Source organism: Poecilia mexicana, unplaced genomic scaffold (assembly GCF_051168715.1).
Source record: "Poecilia mexicana isolate PSO_F unplaced genomic scaffold, ASM5116871v1 scaffold_17, whole genome shotgun sequence".
In the NCBI taxonomy this organism is placed as follows: domain Eukaryota; kingdom Metazoa; phylum Chordata; class Actinopteri; order Cyprinodontiformes; family Poeciliidae; genus Poecilia; species Poecilia mexicana.
In genome coordinates this window covers 20,940,639-20,954,228 of record NW_028263386.1, presented here as the reverse complement: position 1 = coordinate 20,954,228, position 13,590 = coordinate 20,940,639, and the positions used below count along the sequence as shown (strand labels likewise).

Here is a 13,590-nt window from a genome sequence, read left to right as displayed (position 1 = left end):
TTGTCATAAAGCGTCATTCGGTAATTTATGACACTTTTAATACAAAGTTGACATTATTCAAAATGTCTTTGTTATGACAACTTGACATTAACCAAGAAATCATCACTGTTTAAACTTTACCTTTAATAACATAAAGATACCTAATTTTTAAAGTGCAATCAGTAATTATTTTATAACAAATTTAGATCAGTAATGATTTCTTGGTTAATGTCAAGTGGTCATAAGACATTTTGAATAATGTCAACTTTGTATTAAAAGTGTCATAATTTACCGAATGACGCTTTATGACAACAGTCATAAATATTCATGAAGGCTTATTCATGTTCATGACAGGTGTTATGTCATGTTAATGACAGTGTCATGACAGTCTTATTCACCCCCCTTCAAATAAAGTGTTACCGAAAAAGTTAATATGAGTGGCAATCCTTTAGTTTCCCAATAGAGGTCTGTTCTCATCTCAGAAATATTTTCAATCAGCAACATTTGTCTTCCTTATAAACCCAGAAAAACATGTGAGTCTTCTTCTAGCCATGAGTGGGGGGGAGGGGTTGCTGCCATGGTTTACACTCCGTACAAGCAGAGTGCTATAAAATCGACACATTCTTTATTTTCGCATTTCTCTCGACAGTTTTGCAATTAACCGTATTTATACTCTAAACGCACTAAACCAAAGGCAACCGTGGTGAAATATTTATAACCGAGCGCGCCGTCAGGAATTAAGGACGTAATTCACCGCTGCACCTTGGCAGGGCGGGCGGCGTTTATTCCGAGGTGTTGGAGTTGTGTGTGAAGGTTCCTCGCAGGTCAGGACCGCCACCGTATAATTTCTGCCACGTCTTTTTCAGCTCATCTTCAACACGTTCCCCTTCTTTTCTGTGCTGCTCTCTCTTTTCCCGAAGCGAAACTTTGTTGAGTGCTTAGCATTAAAGTGACAGGCCCTAATAGAATAAATAAGGCGTCTATTTTTACCTGGCTTCTGGCAGGATGATTGTTACGCCGCACACCGGCACGCAAAGCTGTACAGGAGGTTGGTTAAGAGCTGACACCTGGCTCAGCGGGGAAGGGCACTGAGGGGGCGGAAGGAGGCCATGCTGATTTAGTTAATATAAGTAGCAGAGTACAACAACAAAACTGGGAGCTTCGACTCTGAGAGGCATTGCTGACTGCTCTGTTTCCTTCAAACTTTTTTTTTGCTTGTTGAACAATGCGTATCAGCATTGTTTTCTTTTCTTTTCTCTGACATTTAACAATTAGGCGAGCTTTATAATGTCGCTTTCTGCTCGAGAGTAACGTTCCAGTTTTAACTCCTGCTGGAGCGTTCTGACATATCTCCAAAGTATTTGGAGCTGCTCTGAGGCGAGCGTGGTCCCCGCAAATGTTCAACGACAAGCCACTCGGTAAGCGTGAGAAGAGCCAAAGTAAATTAGGCTAATCGTATTCACATCCAAAGAGTTTGGAAAACTGAGCTGCGCTATTAAGTGGTATTTTTGAGAAGTCTGGAGACATTTCTTGGTAGACGTTTATCTACCCACACAGCCCTTAATGACTTTTCTCTATTTTACAAGTGAGAAAATTACCCTTTCAAAACTTTAAGTACTATGTCTATTATCACCCTGTTGCTTATTTGCCTTTATTTTCAATAGTGTAGGAAGACGCAATTAAAAAAAGGCAAAAATCTGACTTTTATTTCACATACTCACAGCAGTTAAACATTAAATTAAATATTTATACTTTGGAAGAGAAAAAAATACGTAGAAGGTGTACGTCTGTATATGTACATCAGTTGTTCCATGTCTACGGTGGCCCATAGCTGAGTATTTTTTTAAAGCCCTGTTTGTCAAGAAAAAAAAAACAAAAAAAAAACAGAAATCCACATATTTAACAGACGTAAAACTTTGTCTACGTAATTGTGCTCGACGTAGTGGGGAAGAGCGCTCCCCTCCCAAACACAAAATGGTTCGGCTGTTGCCACGACTTCTGACTTTAAGTTCATTGAACAGCTCTAGTAAAGTATAAAACGCTCCGTGAGCTGCAGGCAGAAAGAGGAAAACATGCAGCCTCAATCCGTCCCTCCGCTCTGGATCAGGCAGCGGCTCCATCACGTTGATATAAACAAACAGTATCAGGTCTGTCACCTGAGGAGCATCCCTCAAACCGCAGGTACAGCCTACCTCTGGTCCGCGCTCCCATTCGCTGTCACCTACAGCGGCTGTTCTGTTGTCTCTCCTATCCTATCTGATCCCTCTGCTGCAATAGAGCTAACAGAATTTGCACTTTCTGTCAGGCACGTGTGTATTTGGGATCGGAAGTTATAATTAGACCAGATCTGACAGGAAACTTTTGGGAGCCTGGGAAACAATGTTGGCTGCTCCGTTTCGTAAGTTGCTCTGGATTTACATTCGTAGCAGGCGAGTTCTGTGATCAGCACCTGTGGCTGGAGGTGAACAGAGGTGAATAAAATGAATATACCGCTGCAGAGTCTCAACTGCTGAAACAGGAATCGGCCTACGGCATTAGGAGCTCAAATCCAAACACGTCACTCAAGCAGAAGCCTAAAATAACAATGATTTGGACTGCAGCACGTAAAGCCACAACTACCACAATTCAATCATTTAAAAAGTCCCAAAACGTATTTTTAATAAAGCTGTAAGTTAAACTACTTACTAACTTTAGTGAAACACAGCAATAATTTACATTATTTCAGGTTCTTGTTCTGTAGCACAGGAATGAAGAAAATAGTTTAATTTATTTTTTTTAAATACATTATGTTTTCCTGTTTTGTTGATCATGCTGCCTGACATTTATTGGTGTATAAGAGAATCAGAACAACAACCCGGAACTGTAACTCCGGGTCGTCAGAAGACAAGACCGGGTTTTGATGGGAACGCCGTAGTCTCCGAAAGAACCAGAGAGCTTTCCCATCAGATTACAATAACCGGACCTCCAAACAGGAGCTGCCTGCGACAGAAACAACTTTCACATCATGTGCAGTTTCTCAATGTAATAAATTGTCAAAACATGTAGGGAGCAGCAGCGGCTTTCATGCTATTCCTGTCTGATCTCTGGCGTGGTAATTGAGGTCATGTGTCTGACAATAGGAAACTTACATCAAACCCCAGAGCAAAGAACAAAGTGCTATTAATCACCAGGACAAGGCATCATGACCAAAAGTAGACGAGGACACACACACGCACACACACACGCACGCACGCATGCACGCACGCACGCACTCGCGCGCGCACACACACACGCACACACACACACACACACACACACACACACACACGCACACACACACACACACTGCCTCACCGTGGTTAATGAGCTATGGCTGTGTCTACACAAACATGACTTCTACAGGAATTTTAGTGTGTGATTTTCTGACTCATTAGGAAACAACAGATTAAAATTTTTATTTAAATTTACAGAATACAGTTTATTTGTTTTTGTTATTTTTTTGGCCCCTCACCAACCAATAATGATTCTCGCAAACGTCACTTTAAACCATGAATTTAAAATGATTAAATTGAGGTTGACAACCTCAGGTCAAACACATGCATGGTTCAAAGTTGGGAAATCCTCTTTTTCTCGTTATGTTGAAACACAAAAATCGACATGCAGGGCCCACTCCAAAAAGGGACGGGTCACGTCGGTGACCCAATCAGAAAAGAATCAGATGAAGATCAGCCTGGCTTCCTCCTGAATATGGAGGCAGGAAGCCGCAGTCAGGCACATCTTGTATGTGGAGCAAAGGCTGGGGACATGGATCATCAAACTCTCCTGTGAGCTCATTACTCCCTGCAAAAGGGCAAGATATTTCCAAGATGCCGAGAAGAGATTAAGAAAGATGACTCTGATTTCAAGTTTTTGCCAATGGAATCAATTTTGTTTTCCTCAAAACAGACGGTTCTGAGCCAAGCTGAAACATTTATCCACTTTGATTAAGCCACTCCGCATCTTCACAGCTCAGCGTAATCGCTATGCTACCATTTGACAGGACAGAGGGGGATTCTTGACAGATTTCTGCCAAAAATCTTAGACGAGCAGACGCGCAATATCGCACGGACAAAATCCGATGTTTTTCATGTTCTTTTAACATTTGACCGACTAAATACAAAAGATTAAAAACAAATTATTTTTTGTTTATTCCTTTTTTAAAACCTGTTTCAGTTAGCAGGGCGAGAGCACCTACTTTTAACCTACCTCAAATCGAAAGGCTCTAAAGAAAACAGTCCTGTAAATAAATTGCTAGAAACCAAGGAGTGCATGTTTTTCAGCTTGTGTTTTCTCCTCCACCCACACGTCACAATTCAAATGTCCTAGTGCATTCTATACAAAACCCAGATTTGAATATGCTCCTTTTATTTTGAAGGAAACTGTGGCCGTTCCTCTGTTTGGGTAGCGACTTCAGCACCTTTGTGTGTCACAGTTTCGGTTCGTGCTACAGAGGGATTTACAAAGAATGTTTCAACAACGCTTCAACTTCTGTCTAAGCGCTGCACAATGTCATAATCGTAAGACAGGCAGGCACATTATTAACGCTGCAAATGACCTTCTGAAATGCTATATTTGTTATTTCCAGTTCTGAATTCACACTTTGATGCCAGTAATTGTTTAGCCTGGTGAATTGAGCCTCCCTTAGGCGATAGTGTTGTATATGTCAAAAGGAGAATTGAACATGATTATTTTTAATCCTATGTCCAATCATTAATCCCATCATTAATGGTGCTAATCTGTTCATAAGAATATTAATTCCTGAAGTCAAAGGTAAAGTGTCTCTGTTTGTGTAGAACAGACAGCTTGTTGGCAGAGATCATGTCTCTTTCTTTTGACTATTTTTTTTTTCCCGGAAAAAAATAATTACTTACAGTAAGATTTTATGAGGTTTAGTTGTTAGTATTGTATGTTCAACCTTATTGTTCAACTGAAATGACTAGTAATGACAAGCTAATCAGACTCTGTCCAACACAGTTTAGGGACAATTAAGGTTCTTTGAGAACGATAGAGAGAAAACTAAAGTTATATATATATATATATATATATATATATATATATATATATATATATATATATATATAACTGAGAAGGGAACTGTACACTTTTTTTTTTTTTACAATTAGTATGATTATTATTTTTAAACGAGGCTATTAGAATGGGTAGACTTACTCAAGTGTTATTGTGAGCAGTAGAAGATAAGTAGGCGGTTACATAAAGACTCTTTTTAGACAAAGAAAGCTAGAGGAGCAAAAGTGATACAGGACAAATTTATACAGCAAGAAATATGCTGAAACCAAAGAGGTTAAAATGGATACAACTATCTCTGCTCATAAGTGAGTTAGTGTAAAAAAAAAAACCCTCAAAAGAACAACAACCAACAGAAGTATTCATCATATGGCTGACATGTCCTCACAATACAAGGAAAGCTAAGACATTGATTCTTTGATTGCTTGATTGGGGAAAACTTCAAACCCTTTAGCGCCCTTTAGTTTGGCTTCTTCAGTTGTAATAATGCAGAATTTACCTCAAAGCAACACTGATAAGTGACCACGTTGTGGCATGGCTGTTGTGTGCCGCAAACTGTATCTAGAGTAGACAGCACGCCACAAAAACATGTTTTGATCATGTCAGATAAAAGAAGTGCTGACAGGCTTGGAGCTGTCGCCTACTGAACGTAGATAAATCGTTACGTTAAACGAGACACAGCTAACAGAACTTCAAGCATTACAGTAGACAAGAAATGTGGACTCTGATGATTAAAGATAAGTTGTGTGCTTGGCTACGAAGAGTGATCAAGACAAGAGGGTTTTTTTTTTGTTTGGTTTGTCTTTTTAATCTAAAATAGTTGACGTATAAAAAAACTTAAATACATTGTTTGGTAGTAAAAGTTTTATGTCATTCAGAAAAGTTGTTCAGTCACACATACGGTGAATATTGAAAGAGTTCTAGAGGTAATATGGGAGCGAAAACCTCAGTTACCCAAAGGAGCCAAGAGTTTTCAGTAGGTGTAGGATAGTTACTGATATTTTCGGATATTTTCAGATATTTTCAGATGAAAATATCATGCAACATACATGATCAACTCCTCTTTTAATCACAAAACAGAAGCTCCGCACTAGGTTTTCTATTCTTTTTAAATCAAATACTAACACAAACGTCATTGTCCTACCTTTGCTGATGTCCTGGTACTCCAGCCACAGCTGTCTCTGGACTTGTTTGTTGGGGTACCAGATGGTGCAGGACTCCTGGAAGCCATAAACGGCCTCCTGCACGTAGTGGTTCCCAAACTCCCTCAGGATGGAGACAAAGTCGCTCCGCTGCGTCGCCCCGTCTAGAGAATGGATGGCAGAGCTGAAAGCTGGAAGGATGGAAAGCAGATGTTCAGCAGTGGTTAATATAGTCACATTTATAGTTGGTTTGTAGTTACTGGAAATGTAGAACCAGGTCAGATTTTGTATTTTGAAATACTGATTAGAATTTCTAAACCTTCTTTTTTAATAATGGTAGATATTACAGGCTAAATAATTATTTAACTTTAATAGGATACAGTAAAACACAAACATATGATATAAAACATCTTGCCACAGATAGTTGGCAACTATCTCGCCAAATATCTGTGCCAGATAGTTGTGTGACATAAATGTTTCACACAATGAAACATTTCCACCAAGGTTGTATTTGGGGCTAAACAGTCGAGTAGAAAGCCAAAAAAGTCACCTGTCCTGATTGAGAAAATATATTGCAGCTAAATTAACAGTATTTACATCATTCTGACTTACTATGATAAAGCTAACAGAGCTATGACATCGGCATTTAGGTCATCGAGGAACTAATCTCCGATGGTACTTGAAGAACACCACTAAGCCCATGAAACAGATCTATCAAAGACTGCACTTAAACCAACACACCCATCCATCAGCTCAGACTGTGACACAACAGCTGCAAAACGACAAACAGCGGAGCCCTGCAGTGGACAGTGAGGGAACCTAAGGAGGTCACTGGCTTTTCTCTGCACTCTGTCCAGGATTTGTTTCAGAGCCACAGCAGGACCAGGGCACTGAACATTGTCAGATATAACCTTTGACATTCGGTTTAACTTTTCATGCCGTCATCAGATAGTAGTGCAGCATGAAAAGCGGAAGCAAACTGCTCCGCAGCCTGGTGCCAAAAGCTGTCCAAATACTCTATGTACTTTACTGCATCCATTTCATTTGCTGGATATATGTTGTGTTTTTACCTACTGGTACTTGTGTTTTATATCTTTTTAATGTTTTTTTTTTTTTTTATGCAATGCGATGGACCAGCGACCTGTCCAGGGTCCGCCCTGCCTGTCGCCCAATGACCGATGGAGATGGACACCATGACCTTGCCAGGATATGTCGGTATGGACATCTTGCATGTTATTGTTTACAGCTGGAAATTTTGCACATGCGCACAACGCTGGAGGGCAAAAAGACTATTCTTTTACATACTAACCATAGCTGCGTTGCTGCTGTAGAACAATTTTAACTAAATGAAACCTGGAGATGTGGGCATTATTAATTTAGTGCAGTGCACCAGAGCAAAGGGAACATAACGCAGATTGAAGAACATTGAACAACTCAAAACCACAGTTTCCTCGTCATAACAACTGACAACATCCAACACCAATAAAATACTCATTTAACACACAAAGGAAAAACGGAACACCCCAATACATTTTTTTTTAAATACCAAGTACGTTTTAATGTATTCTTTTGATGTCATTAGAGGAGAGCTGAATTTTCCCATTTAATCCAGTTTGTCTCAGTTCAGCAACTGCAAAGAGGTATTTATTATCAGAGCGGTGATGTGGAAGCTGATGTCAGGTGTTTGACACCGAGCGTCTTACATGGACTTAAGTGGACATCTGAGTCATCTGCTTACTATTCATGAACTCTTTCAACCACAGAGTGAGGATTATCCGCACGGTCCACTCACGGATATGGGCAAGCTTGGGTTCACATTTAGAAGAAGAAGGAAAAATAAGTAAAATGTCATACATTTAAATCTGTTCAAAGCCGGAGCCGTTTCAGAAGCACTCTGTGTTCTAAAAAAAAAAAAAATCTATTATATATATATATATATATATATATATATATATATATATATATATATATATATATATATATATATATAATATATATATATATATATTTCCATTTAATCTCACACAGAATATATAAGCAAGTTTTTAACAGGATACTGGAACTAATTTGTGGCAAGATTTGTTTTTCACTTGAGTCGCATCATTCTTTTGTATTAGTTCTCTCCTGGGCTAGAGCTAATAGCTAATGGCCATAAATAGGCCATAGTCTATTTTAGGACAGGTGTAGGATTTACTTTTAATGACCCTTATGAAGACTGAGGGTTCAGATATAAACACTTTGCAAACTGTAATTTAAAATCTAATATGTTTTTTTGAAAGAATAACACAAACTGAACACACAACATCCACAATAAATGCTGAGCAGCTGAAAAAAACAACTTTAATTGTAAGTCTAAAGTTAAAACATTTGTCAAGTTCATAATCAGCAGCTTCAGTTTCTCAAATTTAGTTTGTCTTTATCCGAATTAGATTTCCAAATGACTAAAAGCCATTTTAGCTCAAAACTTTTCAAGGTAAATATTAAAAGTAATTTTGTTTTCTATGAAAAATGTTAGAATATAGAGGCAGATACTTTAATTTGTTCTTATAAAATTAGATATAGCTTACAGATGGATGTTGAATATGTTGATTCCAAAAACCTTTTTTGAAGGAAAATAAAAATAACTGTTTTTTTTTTTTACAACTTAGTTAAAAAACTTTAATAAAATTAGATGACAATATTCATACATTTCAGATTTTTATCATTATTATTACCATAGCAAACTATTTCATCTGGGCTTTGAAGGCCATTTATAGTGTAAGTATGAAAGTTGATGTGAAGGCCTCTAAAAGTACAAGTGTTTATTCTTCAACCGTATAAAACTCAGGATCTTCATTTCCTCTTCCTCATCACCTTCCTCCACCTGTCCGCCCTCCAACGCACTTCTCTCCACTTCACCGGCTCCAGTCCTCATCGCTCAGCAGTTCCAAGCTTTAAAAGCCTTCATTGCTCCATATCTATTGTATCAATACATCTTTTAAAACTGTCTCTGGTCTCCTGGGAGTGCCTTGCATGTGGGTCAGAAAACTAACAAAAAATATGACATTAAAAGAAATTGATATTTTCTAACGCAGAAGAGCCCTGTTTGGTAAAATATTCTTATATATTCGAATGGGATACCGTCTGTATCACGTGCTAAAAGTTATCAAAATATTTGAGTTCCATTATGAATGTGGATGTGGTTGATAAGCATCGACTAGTTTGTCATATCAATATGTACAAGTGCTTTAAAAAGTAACATCTTTTTAACTGCTAAAATTGTCTGTGGTACCATTTCTCTGGTTTACATAAATGCTTTTACTGATATGGATACAAAAGAGCCAGAGAGTTAGAAGATTATTTTGGTTGTGAATCACACAATGTTTCCACTCCCCCACCAGTGACTGCACTCTGCTGGACAACTGAATAAAAGGCTTCAGGCGGTTTATTCCTGCTTAAAGGAAAGATTTTGAATATTTCTGGGGTGAAATTTAAAGTTGCACCTCAGATCAATCTTATAAAGCTAACAGCAACTGGCAAACTACAAGCAGCACATATGTTGAGCTCTACCCAAGCAGATAGCCCGACTAATTAAACAGCAAACTTAAGCCTCTTATACGCTCCGTGTTGCTCTCTAGAGAACAGAATGGCAAAATAAGGATGACATTCTGAGCAGTAGAGACAGTAAGCACTAATTCTGCATAAGTTCAGAACAATATGGAATATAAAGAGTCAACAAAACATTCTAATTTTAACATTACTTCAGAAACAGTAGAAATATTTCATGTTTTTGCCACTTAAAATGAAAACATCTAAATCTTATTCTTGTTTTTCTCTTAATATGTTTCAAAAATTATACTAGCGTAAAACAGTCTTGCTTTTCATACCACAAGAATCTACCTATACATGCATCAGGGCTAGAAACTACATTCTGACTTCTTCCTATAAAATCCCAAACTACTTTTTCCACAAACAAGAACTGAACACCACAACAATCTTCATCATAGTCATTCCTAAACGCCAGTTGGTTTGTGTCGCTTTATCCCTGCCCACTGAAAACAGGATATCACATGTTGTAAGAGGTTCTTCTTCTTTGACTCGCTTAATCATGTCAGGTTGAAACCATGACGACGGTTTGAGGTCACGTAATCCTGACCTTACAGTGTCCTAACCTTTCTAATCTCCCCCCACCAAACTGGACAATGGTGTAGCTCAGTGTCTCCTAACTCTGGGGCACCAGGGTTAGGAAAAGTGCCCTGCATGTTTTGCAGGGCTGCATGCTTTGGATGTTTGACTCCTTTGACACACTTTGCTACAGTTCTGGAAAAGCCTGTTAATCTGCCGTCAATAGAAATCAGGTGGGCTGACTCAAGAAATCATCTGCTTGGGATGGGATGCAGGGAAACGTACCTTCAGGTCCAGGGTTGAGAAAAAAACAAAGCAAAACAAAACAAAAAAAAAAAAAAAACAGGTTCAGCTACCAGACATATTGCCCAATATTGGACCTAGATTTTACTGTAGAAACAAAATGAGTAAAAAAAAATGTTTTAGAGAGTTTGAAAATGAGAGCAAAAGTAGGGTAAAGAACTGATTGATTTAGCTTGAACGTATATGAATTAATTGAAAAAATAACTAATCGAGAAATGTGTGTTTTCACAAGCTAAGAGCGTGCTGTTATCTGATTAGAGACGAGTGAACTCAACGAGGGGGGAGGGACAAGGACATAAAGGGCTTGTGGAAACACGTTTCAAATGCTACATTGATCAGACTGTAACAGAACGTCCATATACTCGGCGAAATTCTTGCTCAGCAAATATTGGAAAGCAAAACTGCAATAGCAGTTTATCATTCTGATTTTCAGGGGAAGCAGTATTAATATCTCACAGCTCACGCTTCACTCGCTCTAACTTCTCCTCCGAAATTAAATTAGGAGGCTGCTGAAGTGAGAGACAGAGAGCATAGTGAGGATGAGAGATGGGGGCTTTGCTATCAGATGTAAAAATCAGTAGGCTCGCCCCTCCAGTGCCTGTTGAAATATGATGAGCTAAAGTGGGAAATGGGACTTAAAAGAGGAAGAAAGGATGGAGGCTTTTGAGTCGCTTCTGAGGGAGGAGAAAATAGGAAGTGTGTCCTCAGCCACACATCACAGAGACTTTCAAACCAGAGCAACACCACTGGAAATGCATTAGAGGTGTCATGGCTGTATTTATAGAGGAGTGGCTGCACTCATCAGGTGAGAAACTATTTATGAGGGATTTCAGAAAAAATGCATTAAACTCGTGGAAAAATTAGGATTATTGGAAGACATTTACAGCCAGTCTGAATGCAATATTTCAGAAGATGGCGCTTCACCTTTGAGAACCACTCACAAAAAGTCATCATTTTTGTCTTCATGAGACACGTTTAGCAGTAAGAGATGTGTAAGAAAACTGTCATCCCTGACATTTCAGCTGCTAAAAGAGCTTACGAAACTACTTTACTAAATCCCAGTCATTGTGACCATCTTCACTGACATGATGCTGACAGAGGAAAAGCTTTAAAATACACGGCAGGTGATCAGATGCAGTGAAAAAACAAGAGAATGATAATGAACGTACAATTTATAACTACACGTCATTCAAGTCAACAATCCGTTTCCATTTTAACATGCAATACTATACAGTATTTTTCATTTTCTTACCAACTTTAGATTGTTGTTTTTTTCTAGTTTTATTTAGATAGACTTTCTCCTACAAGAACACTAATGTTTTTATAGTTGTAGTTTTTTTTTTCACAGATGCCAAGAAATTAACTGCGTTCCTAGTTTATACCGTTTGGAGAAATATTTCAGACAATCGGTGTAGTGATTTTCTGTAGTTTTGTGGAAAGATCCACAAAAAAGAAAAAAAAACCCCAAAAAACAACAAAAGACAGTTAACTGCCAAGTCACTGAGCCCCTCCTCGAATTTGTGAAATAAAAAAAATTGACTCAAAGTTCATTCTTTTCTCACTACATTTCTGCCTTCAGAGTGTGGTTGTGGTAGGGTGGTGTTACACCGTTAATGCTGCTACGTCTCTAACGAGCGAGGCAGCCTCAGCACCGTGTCAACTCACATCTGAGACGAATATTTGACGTACAGGCTCTCCACTTCTAAGAGCTCGCTGGACGAGCATCGCTCCAAGAAACAACAAATCAGCTGAGTATAGTTTAGGATTTAAAATAGAAACTTAAGGAGGTGTGATACTCTGTGTGCTGTGATATATGATGTGATTAACTGAAATGCATCGACTACTACAAATCTTTGGTTCTCTGATGCCAGGTGGATTTTTAAAAGCTCTCATAGATGCAGGATATCACCAGGTTGACTTGTTTTTAATGAATGAACGGCCACTGAGAGCACATCTCCTGTTTCGTGAAGGAGGCTTTTGACATGAAACATGAAAACACCGATGACTATACTGCGTTTATTTAAAAGAAGAGTTCATTTAAGGAAACGGCTGAACCTACACAAACGTAAATCCGGAGCAAAGCCACACTGATTGTTTGAGCTTTTCCTTTATAGAGAGACACGCTGCATATCAAAGCAGCAGGGAAGTGCAGAGGGAAACTTGAATAAAGAAGATAAACTTCAGTGTTCAGTGGGAAATCGCTTTAATGCCAGTAATGACAACTGATCTGGGGAAAAAAAAAGTCTTTAAGGATGAATTTATTTTTGACACAGGAGATGGCAAGTCCCATCCCACTTTAATCATCACTCATCCCACTCTGACACTTCCACAGCTCCCCTCTATTATACAGTGTATAAAGCCGTTTGAAGCACCCATTTCCCCAGGCACAGCCTGTTGTGTGTTTCTATTTGCTTTTCTTGCGAGGCAATAACCTTACTTTTAAACTTTAGCACCCCATTACCAAGCCCCGGGTTCAGCGCATCATAAAAAGCACCTCTTTTTTTTATGTGAATCTTTGCTATTCAGAGCAGGCTTCCTCAGAGAAAGAACATGTTTATGTAGTTTAATTTTCATTTTGGTTAGACACATTACTCTTTTGCCTTTAGACAAGTCAGATATTAAAAGGTATTAAGACTTATTACAGTCAGGTAAGGAGCTGCAATTGTGGCTGCAAGAGTAAACAGATGATGTCCTTGCAGCTTCATGTCCCTCTTGTTTGAATGTGCTCCAGGAGCATATTGTGGTTTTCTTTTACACTGACGCATACAGAATTTTTTTTTATTAACATACATTTACCCGCAGCCTGTTTCCACAATAACTGTGATGAGTGATTTCACAGCTACATTGAACATTTGCAAGGCTAAGAAATGTTTAAATGTGAAGCATTTTTCTTGTAAACTGTGACCACGTATTTTATCGCTGTGTATTATGATTACGTTGCTCAGAACAGGAAATGTAATAGTTTTCTGGACCTACATTTAGCTCTCAAGAGTTTATGCGCACTTTTTTTTTTTCACAT

At 38.5% G+C, this 13,590-nt stretch overlaps 1 protein-coding gene across 3 annotated transcripts in view; it reads right to left on the bottom strand.

Annotated features, from left to right (window-relative positions):
* Window positions 1-13,590, bottom strand: part of astn1 (astrotactin 1) — a 343,361-nt gene that overhangs the window by 134,843 nt on the left and 194,928 nt on the right. For all 3 annotated transcript variants that reach the window (XM_088014719.1, XM_088014716.1, XM_088014717.1), the window contains one exon: window positions 6,167-6,355. In XM_088014719.1, coding sequence (XP_087870845.1) covers window positions 6,167-6,355 — 189 coding nt within the window. The remainder of the gene's footprint in view (window positions 1-6,166; window positions 6,356-13,590) is intronic.